Raw genomic sequence first — 24,485 nt, 5'->3', positions numbered from 1 at the left:
GTAAAACCAAAGTCACTAAAAGGAAGGAAACCATAAAAATTACAGCAAAAATAAAAAGAAAATTTAAAAAGACATTAAAAAGATCAGTGAAACAAAAAGCTGGTTCTTTGAATGGATGTCTAACTAGGCTCATTAAAAAACAAAGGGAGAGGGCCTCCCCTGGTGGTGCAGCGGTTGAGCACTGGGCTGCGAAGCTGCCCCACAGCCTCAGCAGCGCTGGGTCCCACATGGTGAGACAGACCTCTCCTGCAGCGCCCACTGCTCCCCTCAGCAGTGTGTTTCATCAGTCTGCCTATTCTGTTCCCTGCTCTGGTGAATTCTCTCACCCCCCCCATGTTTCTGACTGTACCCAGTGCTTGTATATCTTAAAAAAAAGAGGGGGGAGAAAAAATTAATAAACAGAATCATAAAAAAGAAGTCATGACCCATCTCAGAAATGTCAAGGGTCATAAGAAACTATTATGAATATCTTTATGCCCATAAATTGGATAACCTAAAAAAATATGGACAAATTTTTAGAAGCAGACAAACTTTTAAGAATGAATCAGGAGGGGCCTCCCCGGTGGTGCAGCGGTTGAGCGCTGGGTTGCGAAGCTGCCCGCAGCCTCTGTAGCACCGGTTAGATCCCCGGCTGCTCCCCGGCCACCGAAGGAGGGTCCCACATGGCGCGCAGGCCTCTCCTGCCACCCGCTGCTCCCCTCCCTCAGCAGTGTACTTCGGTCCTTCTGCCTGCTCTGCTCCCGGCTCTGGCTCTGGTGAATTCTCTCACCCTCCTGCGCTTCTGACTGTACCTAGTGCTTGTATAAATAAATAAATAAATCTTTTTAAAAGAAAAAAAAAAAAAGAATGAATCAGGAAGAGGGCCTCCAATGGTGGTGCAGGCAGTTGAGCACAGCGCTGTGAAGCTGTCTGCAGCCTCTGCAGCACCGGTTCGATCCTGCGAGGGTCCCACATGGCGTGGCAGACCTCTCCTGTCTCGCCCGCTGCTCCCATCAGCAGTGTATTTCGTCAGTCTGCCTGTTCTGTTCCCTGCTCTGTCTCTGGTGGATCCTTTCACCCTCTCACACATCTGGTCTGTACCCTGGTTCTTGTATAAATAAATAAATAAATAAATCTTTTTTAAAAAAAGAATGAATCCGGAAGAAATGGAAAACTTGAAAAGGCCAATTAGAAGCAAACAAACTGAAGCACTAATCAAGTCTTCCAAAAAATTAAAAACCCAGAATCAGACAGTTTCATTAGCAGTTCTACCAAACTTTCAAAGACCTACCCTCAAATTCTTCCAAAAAGTTGGAGGGAATGCTTCCAAAATTTTAGAGGCCAACATCACTCTGATATGAAAAGCAGACAAGGCCATCATTTTAAAATAAATAAATAAAACTACAGACCAAATATACCTGAACAAACACAGAGAAAAATCTTCAACAAAACATTAGCAAGAAAAATTCACCAAGGGGGTCTCCCTGGTGATGCAGGGGTTAAAGACAGTGCTATCAAGCTATCGGCAGACACTGCAGCACTAGTTCAATCTAAGGGTGATATGATTCTGCAATTTACACAAGAAACTAGAGTTGTTAATAGCTTTCATATACTTGAATTCTAAAATGAGAAAGAGGGCCTTCCCTGGTGGTGCAAGGAGTTAAGTCTCAGCACTATCAAGCTACCAGCAGCCACTGCAGCACAAGTTTGATGCCCTGCCAGGGAGCTAACCCACATGGTGTAGCAGACCTCTCCTGTCTTGTCTGCTGCTACCCTCACTAGTAAATTTCAGTAGATCTGACTATTCTGCTCCCCAACTCTGTGTCTGGTGAATCCTCTCACCTCCCCTGCACCACTGGCCTACACCCCAGTTCTTGTATGCATATATACATCTTTAATTTAAAAAAATTCACCAAGCATACAAAAAAGGATAATATATCATGATCAAGTGGGATTTATTCCTGGGAGGCAAAAATGTTTCAATGTATGCAAAACAATCACTGTAATTCATCACATCAAAGAAAGGAAACAGATCATATGATCATATCAATAAACACAGAAAATGCATCTGACAAGATTTCGCATCCACTGACTATTTAAAGAGAAATAAATGTCAGGCCTCCCTGGTGGCACAATGGGTTAAAATGCAACCTATGAAGCTATCCATAGCCACTGCAGCATGAGTTCGATCCCCGGCCAGGGAGTTACCCACATGGCGCAGCAGACCTCTCCTGTCTTGGCCGCTGCTCCCCTCAGCAGTGTATTTCACTCAGTCTGGCTGTTCTGCTTCCCACTCTGTCTATGGTGAATCCTCTCACCCCCCTCCCACACCTCTGGCCTGTACCCCAGTTCTTGTATGCATAAATAAATAAATCTGTAAAAAAAAAAGTCTTAAAAAAATAAATCTCAGTAAGATGGGGATGGAAACAATATTCATATGTCAACATAATAAAAGCTATGTATGTCAAGACCACAGTTAACATCATACTCAATAGTGAAAAATTGAAAGCTTTTCCTCTAAGAACAAGTACAAGGAAAGGATGTCCATTTTCACCATTACTAGTCACCACAATATAGGAAATCCTTGCTAGAGCAATTAGCAAGAGAAAGATATAAAAGGAATCCAAATGGGAAAAGAAAGAAAACCTCCACTATTTTCAGACAGAATAATATAAATGGAAAATCTAGAGTCCACTAAAAAGCAATTAATAACAGCAAAGCAGTACACTGTAGGAGTACATCAACATATAAAAACTGTTGCATTCCTATATGCAAGTAACGACCAGAAGAGAAAAAAAAAAAGCAATCCTATTTACCAATGCATTAAAAAGAATGAAATACTGGGCCTCCCTAGTGGCCAGGGGTTAAGCACCGCACTATGAAGCGATCCAAAACTGCAGCACAAGTTCAATCCCCTGCCAGTCAAGGAGCAACCCACATGGCAAGGCAGACCTCTCCTGTCTCGCCCACTGCTCCCCTCAACAGTGTACTTCAGTCAATCTGCCTGTTCTGTTCCCCACTGTCTCTGGTGAATCCTCTCACCCCCTGCTTCTCTGGCCTGTACCCCAGCTCTTGTATGCATAAATAAATGTATCTTTAATTTAAAAAAAAAAAAACTTTAGGGCCTCCCTGGTGGCTCAAGGGGTTAGGCACCACACTATGAAGCAATCCGCATCCTCTGCAGCACGAGTTCGAGCCCTAGCTGTCCAGGGAGCAACCCACATGGCAAAGCAGACCTCTCCTGACTCGCCTGCTGCTCCCCTCAGCAGTGTACTTTGGTCAGTCTGCCTGTTCTCCTCCCTGCTCTGTCTCTGGTGAATGCTCTCACCCTCCCGCACCTCTGGCCTGTACCCCTGTTCTTGTATAAATCATTAAAAAAAAAAAAAGTAAAAAAAAAAAAACAAAGAGCTAGGCATCATATGCATGTGCAATAGAAACTTTTAGAAGAAACTGAACAATGTAAATCTCTGTCAAGGGAGTGAGAATGGAGAATAGAAAAGAATGGGAGAACATTTGCATTCAGCTAAATGACTTTCTATGCTGTTAGATTTTGTTTTTAGCTTTCATTTGTTTGTTTAGTTTTCAAACATGACTAATAAAAAAAAACTGGTTGCTTACATACAGAATTTCAAAATTTAAAACTTTCCTCCCATGTTGCCTAGAAAGTTAGTGGGAAAAAAAAAAAAACGCAAACAGACACAATGCAATTCCTCTGGAAATAATATACTTCCATGATGCATAATTTCATTAAAAAGCAAAGAAAAGTCTTTACATGGAGGATTTTAACCACTATATTTTACAAAATCTGAAAATTCACTCTGGATTTTGACTGGACACTTTTACACTGTTTATCTACTCCTAAACCAGATGAGCCACACCAGAATTATTTGTAAGTTATTGGTCCAGTGCCACACCAACTTGTTCATCTTACATCAGAATGCTGAACAAATGCTTTCTAGCGTTTTCCAAAACTATTTTTATATTGAAATATATTGCTTATGATACATTCGTCTAAACCAAGACATATTTGAAAACTCCAAACTAGTATAGCAATTTTGGGTACCAATTAAATAGCTATCTACCACAGCCCAGTCTGAGTACTATTTTCAATACAAAAAGTTCAAAAAATCAGGTACTCTTTAAACAGCAATGAGATAAGTCAATGAAAACAGTTACATTATTATTAAATGCTAACAAAAGCTCCTTTTTCCTGAACTTTCTTGCTATTCAGTGAACATCTTCACCAAAAAGTGTCATTTATATTTTTGAAATGTGTTTACAAACATGGCTTTGTTTTACAAAATTCAAAAATACAAAGCCTCCATTCAAATAATAAAAATACCAATTATCTCATCTTAGACTCACTGAATAAATGTAAATCTGTTCCTTTCTCAGTGAGCAAATGGGCACTTGCAAGAAAACTAAAAAGCAACCTTAACACTGTAAAAGTTGCATCTCAGAAGTCTGCAGGTTTTACAAGCAATGAAAAATTAGTGTTAGAAATAAAAAAGTATCTCAAGAAAATCTACGCATTTCACAACTAATCTATTTGAGAACAGACTTATAAAAGAGTGTTCTAACAGACAGTATCTCAGATAACGTGATCTTAAGTCACTGAGAAGCTTCCAGAGGAATGACTATCTTTATTCTAAGGAAGATTACTGAGATGAAAATTTTTATTGCCTTTATTCATGGAGATCACATCATAGCCTAGATTTCTCCTGAATAAGTTCCTTAACTTTTTGATATTTCTCTCAAAATGGGATTTTTCAAATTCAAATACAAGGATACCATTTTGCTACAAATTACACCAAAGTGGTCAATTCAATTCTGAGTTTAAAAAAAAGGACAAGACCCTCTTTCCAAAGCAGCCTTCATGATCTCTGAAAATGGTTCACTAATTGCTTGACCCAGAAAAACCCTACAAAGTCATGCAGAATCAATAAGTTCAAATCTTTATGTTCATTTTAGAACACTCATGATACTGACCAACCCAAGCATCAAGGGTAAGCATATCTGAAAAGCTACCAAATATTTAAAGGCTAGCACTCTACAGAAGCAGTGTGCGCCATTCCATTGTTACAATCGCAGGTCTGCCCAGGCCAAACAGTGGGCTTGGACTCAAGTCGGTGGCCCAAAAAGAGTGCTAAATTTTACTGCACATGCTTAAAAATGTGGAGAGGAATGCCGAATTTAAGGGCTTAGATGTAGATTCTCTGTTTACTTGAGCATGTTCAAGTAAACAAAGACCCTAAGGCATATGGCAGAATATATAAAGCTCGTGGTCAGATTAAACCATTGATGAGCCCCCCTTGCCATACTGAGATGATCTTTACTGAAAAAGAGCAGACTGTTCCTAAACCAGAAGAGGAGGTTGCACAAAAGAAAAAGATAGCACAGAGGAAACTAAAGAAACAAAAACTTATGACCAGGTAATAAGTTCAGCTTAAAATAAAAGGAAATAAAAGTGAATGCAGAATTTAAAAAATAAATAAATAAATGGATGAGATAAAACTGCCAAAGATACCATGTCTTGATATGTAATCTAACTTCAAAATATGAAAAGAATACATTTTCTACAGTTGACAAAACACCTTTGGCACAAAAATCACAAAACTGAAGGATGACTTAGAAGCATTAAGTAAAAGGTGGTACTTCACCTTCCTGTCACAAATTAAGCAGCTCCACTAAATAAGAGCACCCTTTCTGGTCTATGGACACTTCCCCATATCTACTAAAATCATACAAACTCTATTCCCTGGTTAAACCCAACAGGTAAATGTCAGAGCTGTTTTCAGGAAAGTATCACCTCCAATATTTTGGTAATCTACTGGTTTCCCAAATGTGGTAAAATGGGTCCTACAGCCCTCTTAACACAGACCCAATCAACTCCAGAATCAGACAAGCCATTCTCCCCACGATTTGACATTATAAAAGAAAAAAAGTGCCATACGTCCTGTGAAAACACTAGGAAAGTATCACTTCTTTTTGCCTTTAAGTACCAGGGCTGGCTGTGGTTCAGTAGAGGCAGCTGTATTCACATACAACCTCAATGGCTTTACCACTTCCTGTTCATCCTTGATGTTGAAATGTGGGGTCCTGGATGGGTTAAGACCTTTTCAGAAGAAATAAAACAAGTGGAGCATTCTAACAAAAGAACAATTCAGGTATCCAGCCAGCTAAAAAGTGTTTCTAAAGAAACACTTTAGAAACAGTGTTTCTAAAGTTTCACCATAAATTGAGAAAAGAAAAAAGGAATTTAGGAAATGTAGCCTAGGAAATTTTATTTATGGAATGTATCTTTTTTCTCCAATCTATCATGTACCCCCAAACCTAAAAATAAGTCAATTACCAAGTGTTTATTAAGCTCAAAGCAAGTCTTTGCAGAAATACACGTGTAAAAACACATTGCTTTCAGGGAGTTTATGATCTGGGGTAAGAATGATAGATACAGGAATGATAGATAGGGAAAAAGTCTATAATAAGGGAGTTAAAATTCCACATGTAATTTTTTAAAGGATGAGAGTATTCTAAAGAATTTTAAGGTTAAAAACTCAGAGGACATTGAGTCCAACTCCTAGAAACAGAAATCCTCTAGTATTCATTAGAAGCAGATTTCAGTTTTCTTTTAAACTTCGAGATTAGAACTAACAGGCTTCCAGCTACAAGTACTGGATTGACTCAAAATCTACTGGCTGTTATTGCCATATTGGCCTTAGCTTTGCCTTCAGGAGCAAAAAAGAAATAATACTTTCCTTTACCCAAAATCCTTAAAATATCTCGAAGCCATTTTTTTTTTTTTTTTTTTTACAAAATTATGCTCTGGATGGGAAATATTTCATGAAAGAAACAAGCTTAAAATGGCAAGTAATGGCAAAAAAGTACTTCATATTGGAAGAAAAGAATAACTAGAGACAGAAAGTCAGGTAAGGAGAACGACAACGTATGTAAAGCATATAACAGACTAGGAAGTAGTAAGTATAAAGGTAGGTTCCTGGCTAAGGTATGTTCCTATCAGATTACAAAAGAAGTTAAAAAAGGCCAAGGCTTTTAATTGCTTTGAAAGCTAGCAGAAAATAAATGCAGACTGTAAGACAAACCTCAGGAGGAAAATGTTTTGAAAATACTAGACGGATTGTGTTATGAACCAAATGTTAATGTTACCCCAAAATTCATCTATGGAAGCTAGTATGTGGAGATCAGGCCTTGAAGAGGTAATTAGATTCAGATGAGCTCATGAGAATGGAATCACTGTGACAGGACTAATGTCCTAAAGAATAGACCTGAGTTTTTTCTCCCTTCGCCTTCTCTTCAGCATACAGACTGAGGAAAGTTTCCTTAAGAATGTAGATAAAGGTATCTGTCTGCAAGTCAAGAAGAGTTGACACAAGAATTCCACCACCATTCTGGAACCCTGATCTCTGACTCTGAGCTTCCAGAACTATTAGAAAATAAATTGCTATTGTTTAAGCCACCCAGTCAATGGTATTTTATTAAGACAGCCTGAGTAGATTAAGACAGACTAGGAAAAACAGCAACTGGCAGCAAGGAGTCCAAGTAAGGAGACTATTAAAATGTCTAACAGTGAAGCAATAGATTACCAAAGTGGCAGCATGAAAGCAAAAGCTATCAACTACCTATGAAAGAAAAATAAGCAACTGGCCACAGAGTTCTTAGAAGTTATATTCAGGAACCCTCACTACTCACCCATTCCCAAGGTCCTTAATTTTGCTATTTTACCTAACATCTACTCTCACATGACTGCAATTTAATATAGATCCTTCAAGAAAGCATTAGGAATTATTACAATGAGAAACTTAAAGAATAAAAACCCCTGAACTTTTTGGACTCTAGTCAAGTGGCTGTCACATGATCCTAAACCCTTCCAACACAATGCAGTCATGGTCTTATACTAAGAAACAATCAGCAAATAGCTACTTTGGAGCCCACAAATCTACAGGTCTCCCCACCAAAGCCATCCCCATAGCTCTACTGGAGCTCTACTCTATTTGGGTTTCATAAAGTTAGGACTTGCTGATTTCCTTATTTAAAATTAAGTGAAAAATTCTATACAATACAATCCCATTAGGGCCTCCCCTGGTGGCGCAGCGGTTGAGCGCTGAGCTGCGAGGCTGCCCGCAGCCTCTGCAGCGCCGGTTCATTCCCCGGCCACCGGCGAGGGTCCCACAAAAAAAAAAAAAAAATACAATCCCGTGAGCACATACATGTAATGAGTCAAGAAAAATACCAGTATCTCCCAACAAAAGGTGTTTCATTTACGCAGGTGTTTTACATACACAGACAAGCACACCAAATGAAAATGGGCAGCAGCGAAGGTACCTGGAGAAGCCTTCATCTTCCCAAATTACAAAGAACCCAGAAACAGCAGCATCGGCAGACAAACCTAAGCCCTTTATTTATAGATAAGACTAAGTCATCCCTTCCTGTTTCAAGCACAGGCATACAGTAGACAGGAGTTTCACTTGTATTTCCCAGCCTCATCCTTGCATCCTTTTGTCCCCACTCAGGAGTTTATCAAGGCTACCACAACCAGTATTTTTAAATCTTTAAAAGGTCAACTCATAGTGACACTAAAATTTTTTTCAGATTACTACTCATCCAACAAAGCAAAAGTGAACTATTTCAAAGAGCTATTCAGCTTTCACATCTACATAAGCCTAAATGTCATTACAACAGACCCTCAACAAGCAAGCATTTAACACAACTAAACTGAAAATAAAAGACTCAAAGATACTAATTTGGGGGCTCTATGATCTGGGACATAATTAACAAGAGTCCTAACAAAAAAATATATTCAAGAATTTCTTTTACTTTCTTGCTTCAAATTATCTCATTTAATCAAAGAAAAGTTACCTGGAAAATTCTAAATATTTTAAGTTACCTATTAAGGCTACCATACTTAACAATCACCTGATTTAATCTTCAATAACTGTTGGAAACATGTAACTAATGCATGAAGATTCACTTCAAATATACTTGCATGCTTGGAATCACTTCATAAGATGCTATGCTACCTACAGAATAAGACACCTAACATTCATACAGAATCACAAATCTCCACAATTTAGAGTGTTCTTAAAAATTACTTAACTTGGGCCTCCCCGGTGGCGCAGCGGTTGAGCGCTGGGTTGCGATGCTGCCCGCGGCCTCTGCGGCGCCGGTTCGATCTCCGGCTGCTCCCCGGCCACCGGAGGAGGGTCCCACATGGCGTGCAGACCTCTCCTGCCGCCCGCTGCTCCCCTCAGCAGTGTACTTCGGTCCTTCTGCCTGCTCTGCTCCCCGCTCTGGCTCTGGTGGATTCTCTCACCCTCCCGCGCTTCTGACTGTGCCCAGTGCATGTATAAACAAAACAAACAAACCAGCAAACAAATAAATAAAGCATGCCTCTATAAAAAAAAAAAAAAAAAAAAAATTACTTAACTTGACCACTATCAAAACCCCTTAAGGCAGTATTTTTTTATCTCATTTTAGGCATAAGGTAAACAGACTCAGAGAAGTTAACATACTGCTTAGTATCACAAATCTAATAAATGAAAAAAGCAACAGTGAACTAAAAACTTTCTGACTTAACACCTCCTTTTTGAACATACCACAGCATATTTCTCCATTCTCCACCACCTCAAAGTAACAAACCATTCTACACAGACCAATAAAAAACAATGGCACTCTTTCAAAAGCTTATGGATGCACTTAAACAAAATGAATAGCCTACTCTACTTACAAATAAACAAAAATACAAAATGGGTTCATCAGCACCCTCTAAAAACTTTTTTTCAGTTTTAATGCACTGAAAGTTCTGTTGCCAAAATTATTTTTTAACAACTTCCATTAAAATCTCTTCTGCATTTAATAATATTTTAACTACCCTTGGAATAACTATTTTCCATCTGTTTTTACTTATCTTTATACCTAAATAAACACTAAATTTTTGAAAAGGGAGAAATGAAAATAAACAATTTTCCACACTATGAAGCAATTACTTTTTTCTATGGCCTCAAGTAAATAATAGCTGTTAATATTTCAATATCTTTTAACTATCAAATTTCATCTTCATCCCAAGGCACAAGCTCTGATGAGAGTTGAATAAGAGACCGCACACAAAAAGAATTACACTCTCCTAAAGACGTTTCAAATAAATATATTTCCATAGTTGTTTATATTTAACAACTTTTAATACTTTTTTAAAAGTTTCATTTTATGAAGACTTTTCATTAAATTGTTTTCTTTTTTAATTAAAGTAAATCTTGAAGCACTTTTTTTTGGAGAATATCAACATTATACCATGTAAGCTTCCCTGTTACAACAATAAATTTTAAAGATTTTAGAGATATTAAATTCCTCCTCAAGACAAACCATGCCCTGGTGTAGATTGGTATCAGTGCAGGTGCAACTATAACTGATCAGTTTGCTACTTCTGAGGGGCAATAAGAAACCACAGGCAAGTGTCTATCACTGTTGAATTCTCTATTTCCTCTGTAAAATGAACAGTTGCCAGCTTCCTACAAGAATTATAAATAGTGTACAAGTAAATATTTATGGAGTGCTTTTATCATTATTGATTTTTTTTTTAAACCTTTTGACTCCTCCTCTTCCCCCAATCATTTACCGAGCAAAGTCCTACTGCTTTATAACTTGTTCAGCAGGCTTCCAGAGTTTAACTTATGTGAATGGAAGTCTGTCTATTATGGTACTACTCTTAAGCCTGATAAGTTACATAAATATGAAGGTAAGAGAGACCCTTGTAAGGCCTATTCTATGTTCCTGCAGAAGAATATCTCAAACCCCAGCCCACTTTAAGCAGATTTATTCAACACTGCATCATGGTTCTTGAGATAATAACAATGGGAATACTACAGGGAAAAGGTTTACAAGGCAACCAGAAAAGTCAAAATGGTGGACTGCATGTCTTCAAAACAGATACATAACAGACTAGCTCATTACATACTCACTTCACTGCTACATTCATAGTTTATGTTAGTAGGCCAAAGCCAATGGCAGGTTCATAAGCAAAATTTCCAACACTCATTAAAATCATGATTTGTTTTTAATGAAGATTCCTTTAATGAGACTATTGCAGGAATAAATATCATAACCCATATAAAAGAAAAGAATAAAATTACCAAAGACTGGTTTATATCTACTCCCTACAAAACTGTATTTTACCTCCTCCCTTTCTTGATGAAGATGACTTTTGGGTTTTCTTCTTTGCTTGCTCTCAGGCACCAGTTAAATTGAGAATGGTCAGGCTTGAGGCTTCCTTTTTGGAGGTAATCAGATAATGATATTTATATATATATAAATGAAAATGTGGTTTGTAGGTTTTTTTAAGATTTGGTTTTGCATATATGTAAATATACCCCCTTTTTAGCATCCTGAAATTTTCCATGCAGACTAACTAGGGAAATAGTTACACTCTTTGGTCCAAATGAGGGAGCTTACTTCTATCAAAATAGGAACTGATTTCCTAAAATCAATTAATTGGGCAAACTACTCCAAGTACAAAGCTCGGTCTATAAAGGTTCTATCTCAGGAAGAATGTCCTTTATAGTAACAAGTTCATCACAATCTTCTTGTGTATTTAAAATAATAAAATCTCTAGTCTTTTAAGTACCAAAATATTGCTAATTTGAGCTAAAAACAGTATCTGAGACAAACAGACACACAACACACACACACACACACACACACACACAGAGGAGGTCTATAATAGTTTTTTGGAAAAAATATGAAGCCAGGTGGGTTTTAAAATTCAGTTGTTCAGATTTTAGAAAAGAAATATGTTACAAATATGTTCAGATTTTAGAAAAGAAATATGTCACCCCTAGCACCTGGTATACCATACAGTAACTAGGAAAACAGAGAATGCCAATGGCCTCCCTTCAGGTAACATGAGATTTTGCCAATAAAACAATTTACACTGAATTTAAGGAAAAATATTTGGATTCAGACCTTTTGGAATTCAAAATTGCAGCTCAGAGATTGTGGACCTTTAGCAGATAAAAGGGTGTCTTGACATATAATAAATATATATGCCATCACTTAGACTAAAAGAAACTAGCCATTTAGAGAAAAGGCTCTTCAGAATATATTTAGTACACTCTTGATATGACTCTAATTACTCTTCTAGTTGGAAAAGTATAATCAATTCAAGTTGTCTGTAAATTCCCACCAAGAAATTCAACAAGAAACAACTTCCCCCTTTAACTTAATTTCAAATTTGGGCCAACACTAGAAAACATTTTCCAAACCTTAGCACACCAACACTTAGCAGATAGGCAATGGGCCTCTGACCAGATGACAAAGTCAGTCAGCTACAGTAGGGTTTCCAAAAAGCAAACACCAAAGAAGACTACTAACTAAGAACTCGAAGGATTTACACACCTAGTCTATCAGTGGTCAAAAAAAACTCAGATTCTCTAAATCTACTTGTGGCCAGATCATGCTTCTGCCATAAGTTTAAAGTGAGCCCAGCATTTTTTCCCACTCTAGTATTATAGCAAACCCCTTATTTATCCCCAACAACTTCATAACAGCAAATGCCTCAAAGACTGAGAAACTTGATGACTGTAATTCCCTCCTAGCAAGGATTCCTGCGGTGCTCCACCACTATTCACAACTCTCTGAGAGCAGCAGCACATTTGCTCACTGATTGCAGTTGTGTGATCACATTAAGTTCAACCTGTGTTCTCTACATTAACCACCAATAAAGTGGTAGAAGGGTAATCATGAATTGATCCTGCTCTTTTTAAAACCTCACAATGGCTCACTGGCAAAACTACAGGACGAAAATAATCCAGTAACTTTTGAAGGAGGCTGACTTGAGATTTTGCTTAGATAACTGGGATGATCTCTCAAATTCAGAGTTCTGTTTCAAATTCACCTAAAACCATCCTAACACCTAAAACATCTGACATCTAGAACCAAAATTTTCCCATTTTTAATAACCAAAAATATGGTAAAGTACTTGTAGTGGCTGTTTTAAAAGGGAAAAAAAGAGTAATATTTTCTTTTCAGTGCCTTATCTTAAATTGTTTTATTATTTTATTTTGAAGATTTCCTCCCTGAGTCACTATCCAATGCAATAAAAATTAATCAATCCTTAATCTGTTTTCATTTTTGCATGATCCTTAAATGTGATCTTTAAGGCCCCAATCAATTTATAATAGTCTGGATGACTCATTCCAATCTTTATGAGAACGTATTTTTAACCTGGGCTACATGAGAACACAATTTAAACAAGGAACAAAAATCCCAAGTTCCTTCTATAAAAATATACATTTTCTTTATAAGTCCACAGGTATGTGGTAAATTATAGGATGATCTTGTCAGAAACAAAACAGAGGTTCAAACAGTAACAGTTACATACCCAACAAATTTCAAATTTCTCTGTGCTTCAGTTTATGGAATAACAATTTCCTCCTACCAAAACCATTTTTCCCCCTGTGATGATCCATTTTCTGTGAAGCAAGAAATGATCTAGTAATAGATAAAGGCAGCTTACAGAATATGCTCTAGGACGGGACTTCTCACTCTGAACAATATTAATACCCTGTATCCCACACTGAACCTTACCCCCCAAAATACAAAGCATAATGGGAGGAATGTAATATCATTACCATAAGCTAACACATTGCATCCTTTTAGGATTTCAGTTTTACTCAATGATTAATTAAAACATATTTATAATATAATAAATATGGTTGTGCTACAAAGCATAAAGTAAAACGTATATGAATTTTAAGGATAAGATTTTTTCTGCTCAGAGACACACTCCAGGGAGGCGGGGGGTTGGGAGGAGAGGAGGGATTAGGGTCAAAATAAGGGGGGTAGGAATTGTATGGGGAATATAACCAAAATGAAAATGCATACATTGTGCAAAAATGAAAAATGATGTAAGAATTATATAAAATAAAATATAAAAATATAAAAAAAGAACAAATCAGGAAACTATGTTAGTTTCATTATCTATGACACATACTGAATAAAAAGATTTTAATAGTTAAAAAAAAATTTTTTTCCTGCTCACTTGCAATGTGTTGTTTCAGGTTCCCAGGGGAGTTTATATCCCTTCTCCGCCATTAAAGAGGAAAGCTCTACCCTAGAGACTCTTACACATTCTCTCTAACCTGTCTTCCAGTTATTCTATCTTCTCAGGTCATATAACTTTTATTTTATTTATTTATATTATAACTCATTTAAGAAATAATTTCAAGTAGTTGGAAAGAAAATACAGCATAAACACAAACTATATTTAATGCCTAAGTACAGAGTAGGGTTTTCAAAAAATGTACACACTTCTGTTCACCATCACGCACTATACATTACGTAGTGTACAAAATAATACTTTCAAAAAGAAGTCAATTACCAAAAAAAAAAGGTTCTTAGGAACTTGATGCCCTTTCAAAACTACTCTTCTGCCATATTCCTTCTTAGACTTTAAACAATATATACAATTTTATGGCACTAAAAAGCAATTTTGATATGTTGCCCTTGTGGGAGTATTTCCTGACCCCCACCAACCACTAACACACAAAACATCTCAATGTATTCAGAGTAAAAGGAGATAATGCCCATGAATTGCTTAGAATAGCACCTAGCATATACTAGCTCAATAAACACTAGTTATAATAATTACTACTATTATCGTTATTATTACTTAAGGAAAGGCACAATAATAAGGGCAGCTACCACTTTTGAAGCTGCTATGTGGCAGGTAATATACAAAGATATCTTGAGTCTTGCAAAGATTCTGAAGGTAGGTATTATCAACCACTTTTCACAAAAAAATAAAGGTATAGCTCGGCATTTAAATGACTTACCTAAGGCTACCCAACTAATAAATCACATAGTACTGATTCCAACTCAGCTGTCTGGTTCCCAGGCCCAATCTTCCCAACATAGTACATGCCGCTCTTACAAAAAATCAAAAATTCAAGGGCTCTCTCACCAATAGACTCTATAATCAGATTCCATTTCAATAAGCACAGGTCAAAGAATGACAGAAATTCTCTCCAGTCACCACACAACTCATTTATCTACAAATACAAGTATGTATCAAATGTCATCATACACTCTTACTCATATTCCAATAAAATTTTGTATATTTATATTAAATAATCAACCAGTCATTAATGTTTTACCTCTAGCTCCACCATTAACATCAATCTTTAGCCTGATAATTTAGCTCCCTCTGAGTTTATTTCCCTACGGACATTCATTCACTCAGTTAGCTTTAATTATAACTTGTAGGCATAAAAAACAAAATCTACATCTCCCATCCAAAGGAAATTGAAGTGTGGATAAAAATGTATGCATGCACAAAAAGGTGTTTTCACTAACACAGTAATAATAAAAAGCAAATTAACCAAAATCTTTAAATGTCAAGCAGTAAGAAGCTGATCTGATATATACTGTAGCCATTCCATGCAATATCATACAACAATCTTAAACTAGTATATAAAGACACTTTAATAACAGGAGAATATTCACAGAGTATAGCTTTCAACATTCTGAAGAGGAGTAACCAGAAAAAAGACTAGAAAGGAATAAATCAAAAAAAACTTTCTCTGGATGGTGAAATAATGGGTGATTTTTTTTCCTTTGTTGTATTTTCTTCAATTTTCTTTTCAAGGATTACTTTATTAATTTCATAGGACGAAGATAGCCGTTTTCTTGTAAGCAACATCTTTAATTCATCTTCCACTGCCATTTTCTCAGAAATCCCCAAATTAGCCAGAAGAGTCCCATGTCATGTAAAATTTTAAAGGCTCAAAACAATTCAGCATCTGTATCTCCACCAGGACTACAAACCTCCAATTATGCTAGAACTGCAACCTTAGGTCATTTCTCTTACCTACAGGAATTCCACTCTTCAAATTCTGTCAACTCTCTGCTTCTAGTATTTTCTCCTTCCTTCATCCAACTCCAAGCCTTTACTCTAGATTCTGAATAAATGTTTTCCTTATTCTACTGCCTCACCACTAACAATCACTCCCCCCAAACTTGTTTCAGGCAATGTTCTTGGAACATTAGGAATCCTAGGAAAATGGCTATTTTGAGTCCTATTTTACAGACTAAGAAACAGAAGTAAAGAGAGGTTAAGTAATTTACCCAAGATCACCAGCTAACAAGAGGGCAATTATTGCATTTGAACTTTCACAGTCTAGTAAATATGAACACAAAAGAGGTGATCATTAAAACCATCTTCACTTTTCCTGAATTCTACAGGCCAGTGAACTCATTTCTGGGTTTCCTTTCATGTTTCTCCACATCTGGGAGGCCATTCTTCTCTTCCCTAATTCATTTTCTGAATCTCCTTCAATATTCAGTTCTAAATTCAACATCTAATTTCCTAAAGTCAGTTCCTTAACTCCTCAGCACATCCTTACTCTTAGGGGTTCAATTTTAACACATTAATATGTAGTTGCTGACATTTCTTGCTAATCTACCTTACAGTTTTATCTTCCTATTTAGACAAATCAAATGTTTCCACTTTTTTCATTCTGTGTCCCTTCTCTATTCCTACCTCCCCAAAAACTACTAGAATAGCAGCTTGCACAAACTACTATCTAAATATGCAGGTAAAGGATAATCTGAGATAAATATGGTTCAACTATTTAACAAAGCAGAAATACTAGTCTTTTAAATTGATATATTTAAATGTCTACTATCTTCTCAATTTATTTCCTAAATACAACAGCATTATGTTTTTAATTTCAAAAATTCCATCGGAAAAAAATCTTGCTGTGACATCCATTATCATTGTTATGTATTAAATAACTATTAAGTTGTTTTTAAAAGGGCATCCCACACACTACCCAGAGCTAGCTTTTTTTTCCCCAGAACCTTTCTAACAGTATTACTTTATTATCATGGCAAGAGTTACCCACGTCTCTGACAACATTAAATAGTTCCAGGCATCATTACCAAATTGTTTAAGAACAGAAACAATCATCTAGCTTTAATAAGAGTATTCTAGATAGTCCCATTAAATCTAAAATATAAATACAGAACTGTGTTTATATTCAAGGTGTAGTATCTACATCTTTACCTTCCTATGGAAGAGAATTATTTAAAAATTCCAAGAAAGGAGATGTACCAGAAGGATAGACTACAAGACAGAAACTTGTACCTAAATTATTAATGAAAATAATTAAAATCATTCATTATAGGTATGCTTCACTATAAAAAATACAGCAATCTAATCAAATTACTTTATGAAATCTTAAGTCATGACTTAAAAAATGCTGAATGTTCTAAAAAGCTCACAATACTCACAATCTTGTCCCTAATTTTCCCAGTTTGTATTTTTATACATAGATTTTTGTGATGGGCTCCTCTGCTACCTTACTTCTACTTTAAATGCGCCACTCACTTCACAGAGAACCATATAAAATATTTTTCTTCACATACTTAATGACTGTAATTAATCTCACTCATCACTACAGTTTACCAGCAGTAACTTTTTTTCTTTTTTTTTTTAATTTTCTTTTTTCTTTTTTTTTAAAGATTTATTTTATTTATACAAGAGCCGGGGTACAGGCCAACCAGTAGTAACTTTCTAACATTGGTTTAGTTACCCAAATAACAGTACTAAATCTAAACAAGTGAGCATTACTATACATAATTATGTTTCAACACTGATACTCATAACCTTACTTGAAAAGAACAAACCTAGTTTCCTTCCTATTTAAAATTACCATCCCTACTCATATTATAGTTCAGTTAAAAACCACACTGGTAAAATGTTGGTTCTTTTTCTTGATTTGTTTTTAATAAGTTGAAACAAGGCTAAAACGAATTGAAAGGCATACTCCAAATTTATTAGTGTGAGCAGGTATTTAATAATCTTAGGACAGATTTATTTTAATTACTTGAGAAATAGATGCAGTTAAGAAAGGAAACACCAAGAATCCTTGTGGTGATGGAACAATTTTTGTATTCTGATGGCAACACTGTCAATTACCTAGTTATGATACTGTAGTACAGGTTTACAAGATGTTACTATTTGTCAGAAACTTTTTAAAGTATACATGGGATCTCTATATTGTTTCTTACAACTGCATATGACTCTACAATTATCTCAAAACAAAAGATTTAATATAAAAATTTTAGAGCAATTTAATGAGAATTTCACTGGTCCTATAGAAGAAGTATTTTCAAAAAAGTATGTATATAACATACATATATACGAGATTTTTCCCAAAAAAATCGATCAGTAACTTTAGAATGAAAATTTGCATTCCCTAAAAATTAAGAGCTAGAAAACATTTTACAATTATTTCCAAAAATCTTGGGCAAGAAATCTAGTGTTACAAAAGTCTGATTTGAGTAGTAAAAGGAAAAGCTTTACTTACTATGAGAAATATCAGAGACAGACAAACCCATATACACAAATAGCTTACAAAATCAATATATCTCACTCCCTTCTAACATCCCTTACTGCTTGACTTCAAAACTAACAAATTTTCAGGTACTATATGTAAACATTTAAACTATTAAATATTAAAACCATTATCAATTTGGGTTCCATATAGTTCAACCCTGAAAGCTGGAGGGAGAGGGGATAGTTAATTTAATTTAAACAACTGAACTAATTCCATCTTGTCAATCCTTTCAACGACCTATCTTCTTCTATACTACAAGAGCAGAGTGCCTCACCTTTAACTCCTACAAAGAGAAATACCTCTCTTCAAGGTCACTGTAAAAATACCTCACAAACTATATCATGCCAGGCAAATTCAGTCTTATAAACGCAAGGAAAATTTGAACTGACAAATGGCGTGAAGAAAAAGACAATTCAAAACAAGTAATGGTAAATACACATTCATCTTTTCCAATGTGAATTTTGATGACATATCAGTTGCTTTAGGAATAAGATTGAAAATAACATTATATACTATAACACATACTGCATGCTTTTAGTTTTTAAAAACTCTTAAGGTATTATACAGTAATTGTAAAAAAAGCGAGTGTGAAAGTAAGTAACCCTCAAAATCGACAAATAATCATGAAAGTAAGTGATATTGCACAATTCTAGTTTTCAGGAAGCAAAAGGCTTGGGGCTTTATAAAAGTTATTCCAAACACAAAAAAACTAATCTTTAAGTCAGCTCTTCAATGGGAAAGTTAGATCTTTAGTTACTTAAATGCTACAAGCAAACACACATTCAGATATATTACCAAGGACCTTTGAAATCAGGACAGAAATCATTCAAATGTCAAAACGCACATAAAGTATATAAATAGAGTAATATTGCCATATCAATTTCTCTTATACATTCCTTTTCAGATAAGAAATGGCTATGGCGTAACCATATATATCAGTATACTCTGATATGAAGAAATCACTCATGCAATTTTCTCTTCCCAAAAATTTAAATCCATTCACTAATCATTAAAGATCACAGCTTATGTTACCTGTATTTAAAACAAACCAGAGAAAAATTCTATGTCCCCTGCATACCAGTATTTAAGGTCAAAATTCCAATGGATAAATAACAAAGCTAACAGCTTTAAAACAAAAGATTTTCTATTCCAAAGAAGCAAATACTATCAGCATTTCCACAATGTAGAAAATGTAATTTTTCTTTTGTAGAATGAAGGCTACAGAGAAAAGGAACCACAATTGTTCCAATACCATGCTTGTAATACAAAAGTTCACATACCTTTAATTTCAGACTACTAAATTATATCTTGATTTTAAAAAGTGAAAAAAGTATATAACTGCCCTTACTCTAATAACAGAAAGCAATTCTAATACCAAGTTTCTGAAGTTCATGTTTTTGATATCAATGAAAGTCATTTAAATGTATTTTCTACAATTCAAGTTGGGAAGAAAAGTCTAAAATAACACATTACTCATTTAATGAAATATACTATGTATCTACTATTTGACAAATTAAATTTGAAAGTTCCTGAGAATGAATTATTTGTTGCAAGAATTGAGAAGTACCAAAATAGTAGTAGAGACAAGGAATATAGGCTTCTTCGATATTAACTAACAATTTTCTGCACCTCTCCCCTAAAAGTGACAATTTTCAAATGATTACCAAAAAGGAAGGAGATGGGAGATGAGTTTGGGTTTGGCTGATATTTTAAGATATCCCTTTGATTAAGAATAATATTAGCCTTTAGGATATTTAAAATCCAAAATGTTTTTACTTTACTTATTTGGAGGTAAATGATTTGAAATATTTTCCTCATAAATTGCAATGTCATCATTAAAAATGAATTTTAGTAAATTTAGTTATGATTTTTAAATAAAGACACTTTTTAAATGTAAAGTAGTAGAAAGTGTTAAACTAGTTATGAAATTAGCCTCTTGGAACATTTGTTCTCAATGACAATTGACAGAAAACATCTATTATTTTACTAAGAGTTCAAATAAAAAGCACCAATCTAAGAGGAATTACTGACTTTCAGCCCAGAGATCTGACAGCTGGTTTTCTTAAGATGATGCTGTCATGGCTTCAGTTATTTTTTTTCCCATCTCTGAGCACTTAGAAATAAATTTAAATTAAACAGAAAACTGCATCTTTTGTACACTTAGACTAGACCTCGCTTCTGAAATGTTTATTTTTTTAAATTATGAGTTTAAAGAACATAGAAAAACAAAAAATACATACAAAAATGGGATGTTAATGGAGTCACAAATATAAATTAAATATAAAGATAACAGCACTAGTATAAAAAAGGAATCTAATTAAACTTACTCTAACCATTATCCTAATCACCTAATAAGTGTCACTTGAAAATAAATCTTACTTTCTATTCTCTTGTAACATTTTTTCTATTAACGTTTTAAATAACTGTTGAAGAAATTGTTAATTTGTTGCAGGCTTTCAAGAGGATGGGCATCGTTTAAAACAAATAAGCCTTACTAATTATTGTTTGATTCAATTTCACTTGTCATATGAATATATTAAATATTTTTACCAACATTTTACAACAGTGTTTAATAACACAAATGTGCTGAACATCTAGCAAAATTTAAATACACACACATTTAAATAGACATTAATGACCATGCAAGGACCACAGAGCATTTTCTTCTGGTGCTTTTCTAAGTATAGAGGCATGTTATACTCAAAAAAGATAATTTTCAATTTTAAAATTCACAGAAAAGAGAACAATTTTAAATCCACATTAATTCTTACAGAAATGTTAATAGATTCACAAAGCATCAGCCCTATTTAGGTCTCATTTATTTTGGTTTACGGGATTAACTAGACAGTGAAGAAAGGCATGAAAAGACATTAAATTACGTTTTTTACTACAATATTATCAACTACACCAAAACACGAGTATTTCACTTCAGATATCATCTTACCTGATCCACTGAACTGACTGCTCCCCAGTGTGGTTGGTCTGGTTTTCCCACTATTAACAGGTGGGGAAAACATCTGCAAAATAGCCCAAATGCATATGTTAGTTATGAAATTCTTTAGACTCCTTGCAAACAAAACTACAAGAGTCCTCAGTTACCTAGTTACTGTTTTTCAGAGGGAAGTTAACTGAAAATACATTCAGATCCAGAAAGGTAAATACACTGGGTGATACTATTTCCTAACATTACTTGGAAATACTGGTGACATTCTGTTCTGAAAACTCAGTCACTTACAGAAGAGATTCTAAGGTTACTAAGTTAAAAGGAAAACTTGCCCATGATCTTCATTTTGGAAGTGAAACTCATTACAATTTAACACACAGAATCTTATCCAATCAAACTACTACATATATTAACAATTCATTGTAATACCATTCTATAAAGCAAGTATTGATCCTGCCTCCTCATGGCAGTTAATAAATGCATTTAACCTATCAGAAATAAGGGCAGTAGGTCCTTTGATTTCAGCTGATATTTTTTAAATGACACAACTATTTCCCATATTAAAAAGAATATATACACGTAAAAACAGACGTATCTTAAGCGCTGAGCTCAAATGACTGGAATTCTAGCCCTTGTTTGGTTTTCTTGTAGCTGACATCCTTCTGCTACCACAAACTATATCACATCTGGGGGAGGAAACTGGCAAGAACTGTTGAAAAAAACCCCAATTTTCTGTTCTCATATGACGTTCAAATCCCCAATAATCATCCGGGTCACAGGGTGATTCAACATTGATTACATTTGTCTTTTAACTGGTTAAATCAAATGACCCCTCTGGCATTAAAGTTTTAAATCTGCAAGTCTAGACATTACATCAAAGTTCAGGTGTCCAACTTGGGGGAGCTGGACTCCAGCCCTGCGAACTACTGCTGAAAGCAGATGGAATTCACGCTGCCTAGTCTCCACGTTGCTTCCCCCCCACCTCCTTTCTTTCTTTCTCTTTCTTTTTTTGTAAACCTCAGCAGAACCCCAAGAAGCCTCAGAAAGCTCTCATACCGCACTGAAGTCCAGCAGGTCGCTCAGCTCCTTGTCGGTCCCTATAGCGGCCATGCGCTGCTGCTGGGGATTCATCTTCGTCCACTTCTAGCAGGTCCTAAGGCAGAGAAAACAGACTCAGAAAAAGCCCCCCGAGGCCCAAAGTGTGTGACGGGATGAAGAGGGGCGTCGGGGCACAGCCAGCAAGCGCGCCCCGCTGACTCCCAACACCCCAACTCGTCCGCACCAGCACGGGGGCAGGCAGGGGGGCCGGGAGCCGGCGCCCGCTCGGGGCCGGGGAATTGCACGCGTTTCTCGGCGCGGCCCGGCGCGCGGCGGCGGCTCCCGCAACTCACCGCGTCTCCCCCAAGTTTCCCAGCCCGTCCCGGCGCCCCCAGCCCCGCGCCGCCGCCGCAGGGGCTCGGCGTCCGCGGCCCGGCCGGGGCGGGGGTCCCGGGGGCGGGGTGCGGGGAGCCGGGCGTCCGGCGAGCGGAGCGGCGGCGAGGGAAGATGCGAAGTGACTCCCGGGCTCGGCAACAATAGAACTGACAAGTTGCAGGGAACGCGCCGCCCGCAGGCCCGCGGCTGCGGCCGCCGCCGCCCGGACGTCCCCGGCGGGCCCGGGGGTCCGCCAGCCCCCCCCCCGCGCGCGCGGGGCGTTTTTAGAAAGAAAACAGAAACACGGGCAACTCGTCTCGCTCCCGCCCGGCGTCCGCCTCCCCCGGCCCGGCCTCCTCCCACTTTTCTGCTCTGCCCGCGGCCGGCCGGCCCCGGCCCCGCCGAACAATGAGCCCGGCTGGGCGGCCGCGGCCGCCGCTCTCCCGCGCGCCCCGGAGCCCGAGCCCGGCGCCGAGCGGGGCCCCGCGCAGGCCGAGCGCGCCGCCCGCGGGCCTCGCCGCTGCCCTCCGCCCCCACTGCGCGCCCCAACTTGGAGGGGACCCTGCGTTCGCCGCTGTACAAAGGGGCGCCGCGCGCGGGCAGGAACGCGGCGGCCCCCGCGGCCCCCCGCGGCCCCCGCGACCCCGGCCCGGCCTCGACGTGCCCCCCGCGCGCCCGCCCGCAATTACCTGCCGCCCCGTCTCCGCATCCACCGCCCCGATTAAAGTTCACTTCGGCCGGGAGCGCGGGCTCGGGCTGCCCCCTGCACCGCCCCGCGGCTCGGCTCACTTTGCCCCGCGCGAGCAGCAGGATCCAGGCGGGGGAGGCGGCTCTCGGGCCTGGCCGCCCCTTCCTCCCGGGGCGGGCTGGCGGTCCCCCCGAATAGAACTTGTGGGTCTCCTCAGGCGGACATTTTTTTCGCTGAGGCGGCCTCAGCACCGCGCTCGGCGCAGCTCCGGATCCCTCCGCGCCGGGAAGAGCCCCGGATTAACCCCTGCGGCCCCGGCCCGCTCCCGCCGTCTGCGCCGAGGAAGTGGGGCCGGCGGAGGGGCGGGGAGGAGCCGGCGGGAACGGGGAGGGGCCGCCTCGCGGCGGCTGGTGGACAAAGCCCGCGGTAGGCTGAGGCGGGCCGGAGTTGGGGCCGGCGGGGAGGGGCGGGGGACGCGCGCAGGCAGCCTGCGCGGCCGGGCGGGGCGGCCAGCGGAGGACGCCTTGTCCCGGCCGCGCGGGGCTGGGCGGCGGGCGCGGGCGCGCCTCCCGCGGCGGCTCGTCTGGCTCCGGCCCGCGGAGCCGCCGCCGCCGCGGGCGCATCTGGAGCCGCTGCTGGGGTCACCCGGCCCGCGGCCCCCGAGCGCTGAGGCTGCAGTTCCCGAGCAGCGACGCCGGACGCCGCCCCGGCTGGGCCCGGGAAGGCTGCCCTGCGCGGGCGGTGAAGATGCGCGCCTGGAGAAGGGACATCTGGCCACCCCGGGCCCCTCTTGGAGTAGGTGCGGTAGGTCAGATTGGTTCTGAGCGGAATGGAGAAGTGGCAACGTGTCCCACAAACCACACAAAGCAGCATGAGCTTCAGGCGCCCCATCCCTGCACTTGCTGAAGCCCTCACGTCTCCCATCACCTCCCCTCATCGGAATCCCTTTGGGGGGCACCGAATTGCCCAGGAATACTAGTTCTTGGGAATGGAACAGCCAGCCCCTTCGTTTTGTACAGTTGGCCCACGATGCAAAGTAAGAAGCCACTATATG

General features: G+C 38.7%; 1 protein-coding gene across 3 annotated transcripts in view; it reads right to left on the bottom strand.

The window, feature by feature from the left end:
* Positions 1-23,693, bottom strand: part of TCF12 (transcription factor 12) — a 325,867-nt gene extending 302,174 nt beyond the window's left edge. For all 3 annotated transcript variants that reach the window (XM_054701785.1, XM_054701789.1, XM_054701793.1), the window contains exons 1-3: positions 23,433-23,693; positions 22,387-22,483; positions 21,331-21,403 (exon numbers count right to left, since the gene is read on the bottom strand). In XM_054701785.1, coding sequence (XP_054557760.1) covers positions 21,331-21,403; positions 22,387-22,461 — 148 coding nt within the window. In that variant the 5' untranslated portion in view covers positions 22,462-22,483; positions 23,433-23,693. The remainder of the gene's footprint in view (positions 1-21,330; positions 21,404-22,386; positions 22,484-23,432) is intronic.
* Between the last annotated feature and the right edge of the window lie 792 nt (positions 23,694-24,485).

Source organism: Talpa occidentalis, unplaced genomic scaffold (genome assembly GCF_014898055.3).
Source record: "Talpa occidentalis isolate TD23 unplaced genomic scaffold, MPIMG_talOcc4v2.1 talOcc4.11, whole genome shotgun sequence".
In the NCBI taxonomy this organism is placed as follows: domain Eukaryota; kingdom Metazoa; phylum Chordata; class Mammalia; order Eulipotyphla; family Talpidae; genus Talpa; species Talpa occidentalis.
This window is presented reverse-complemented; position numbering and strand designations above follow the sequence as displayed.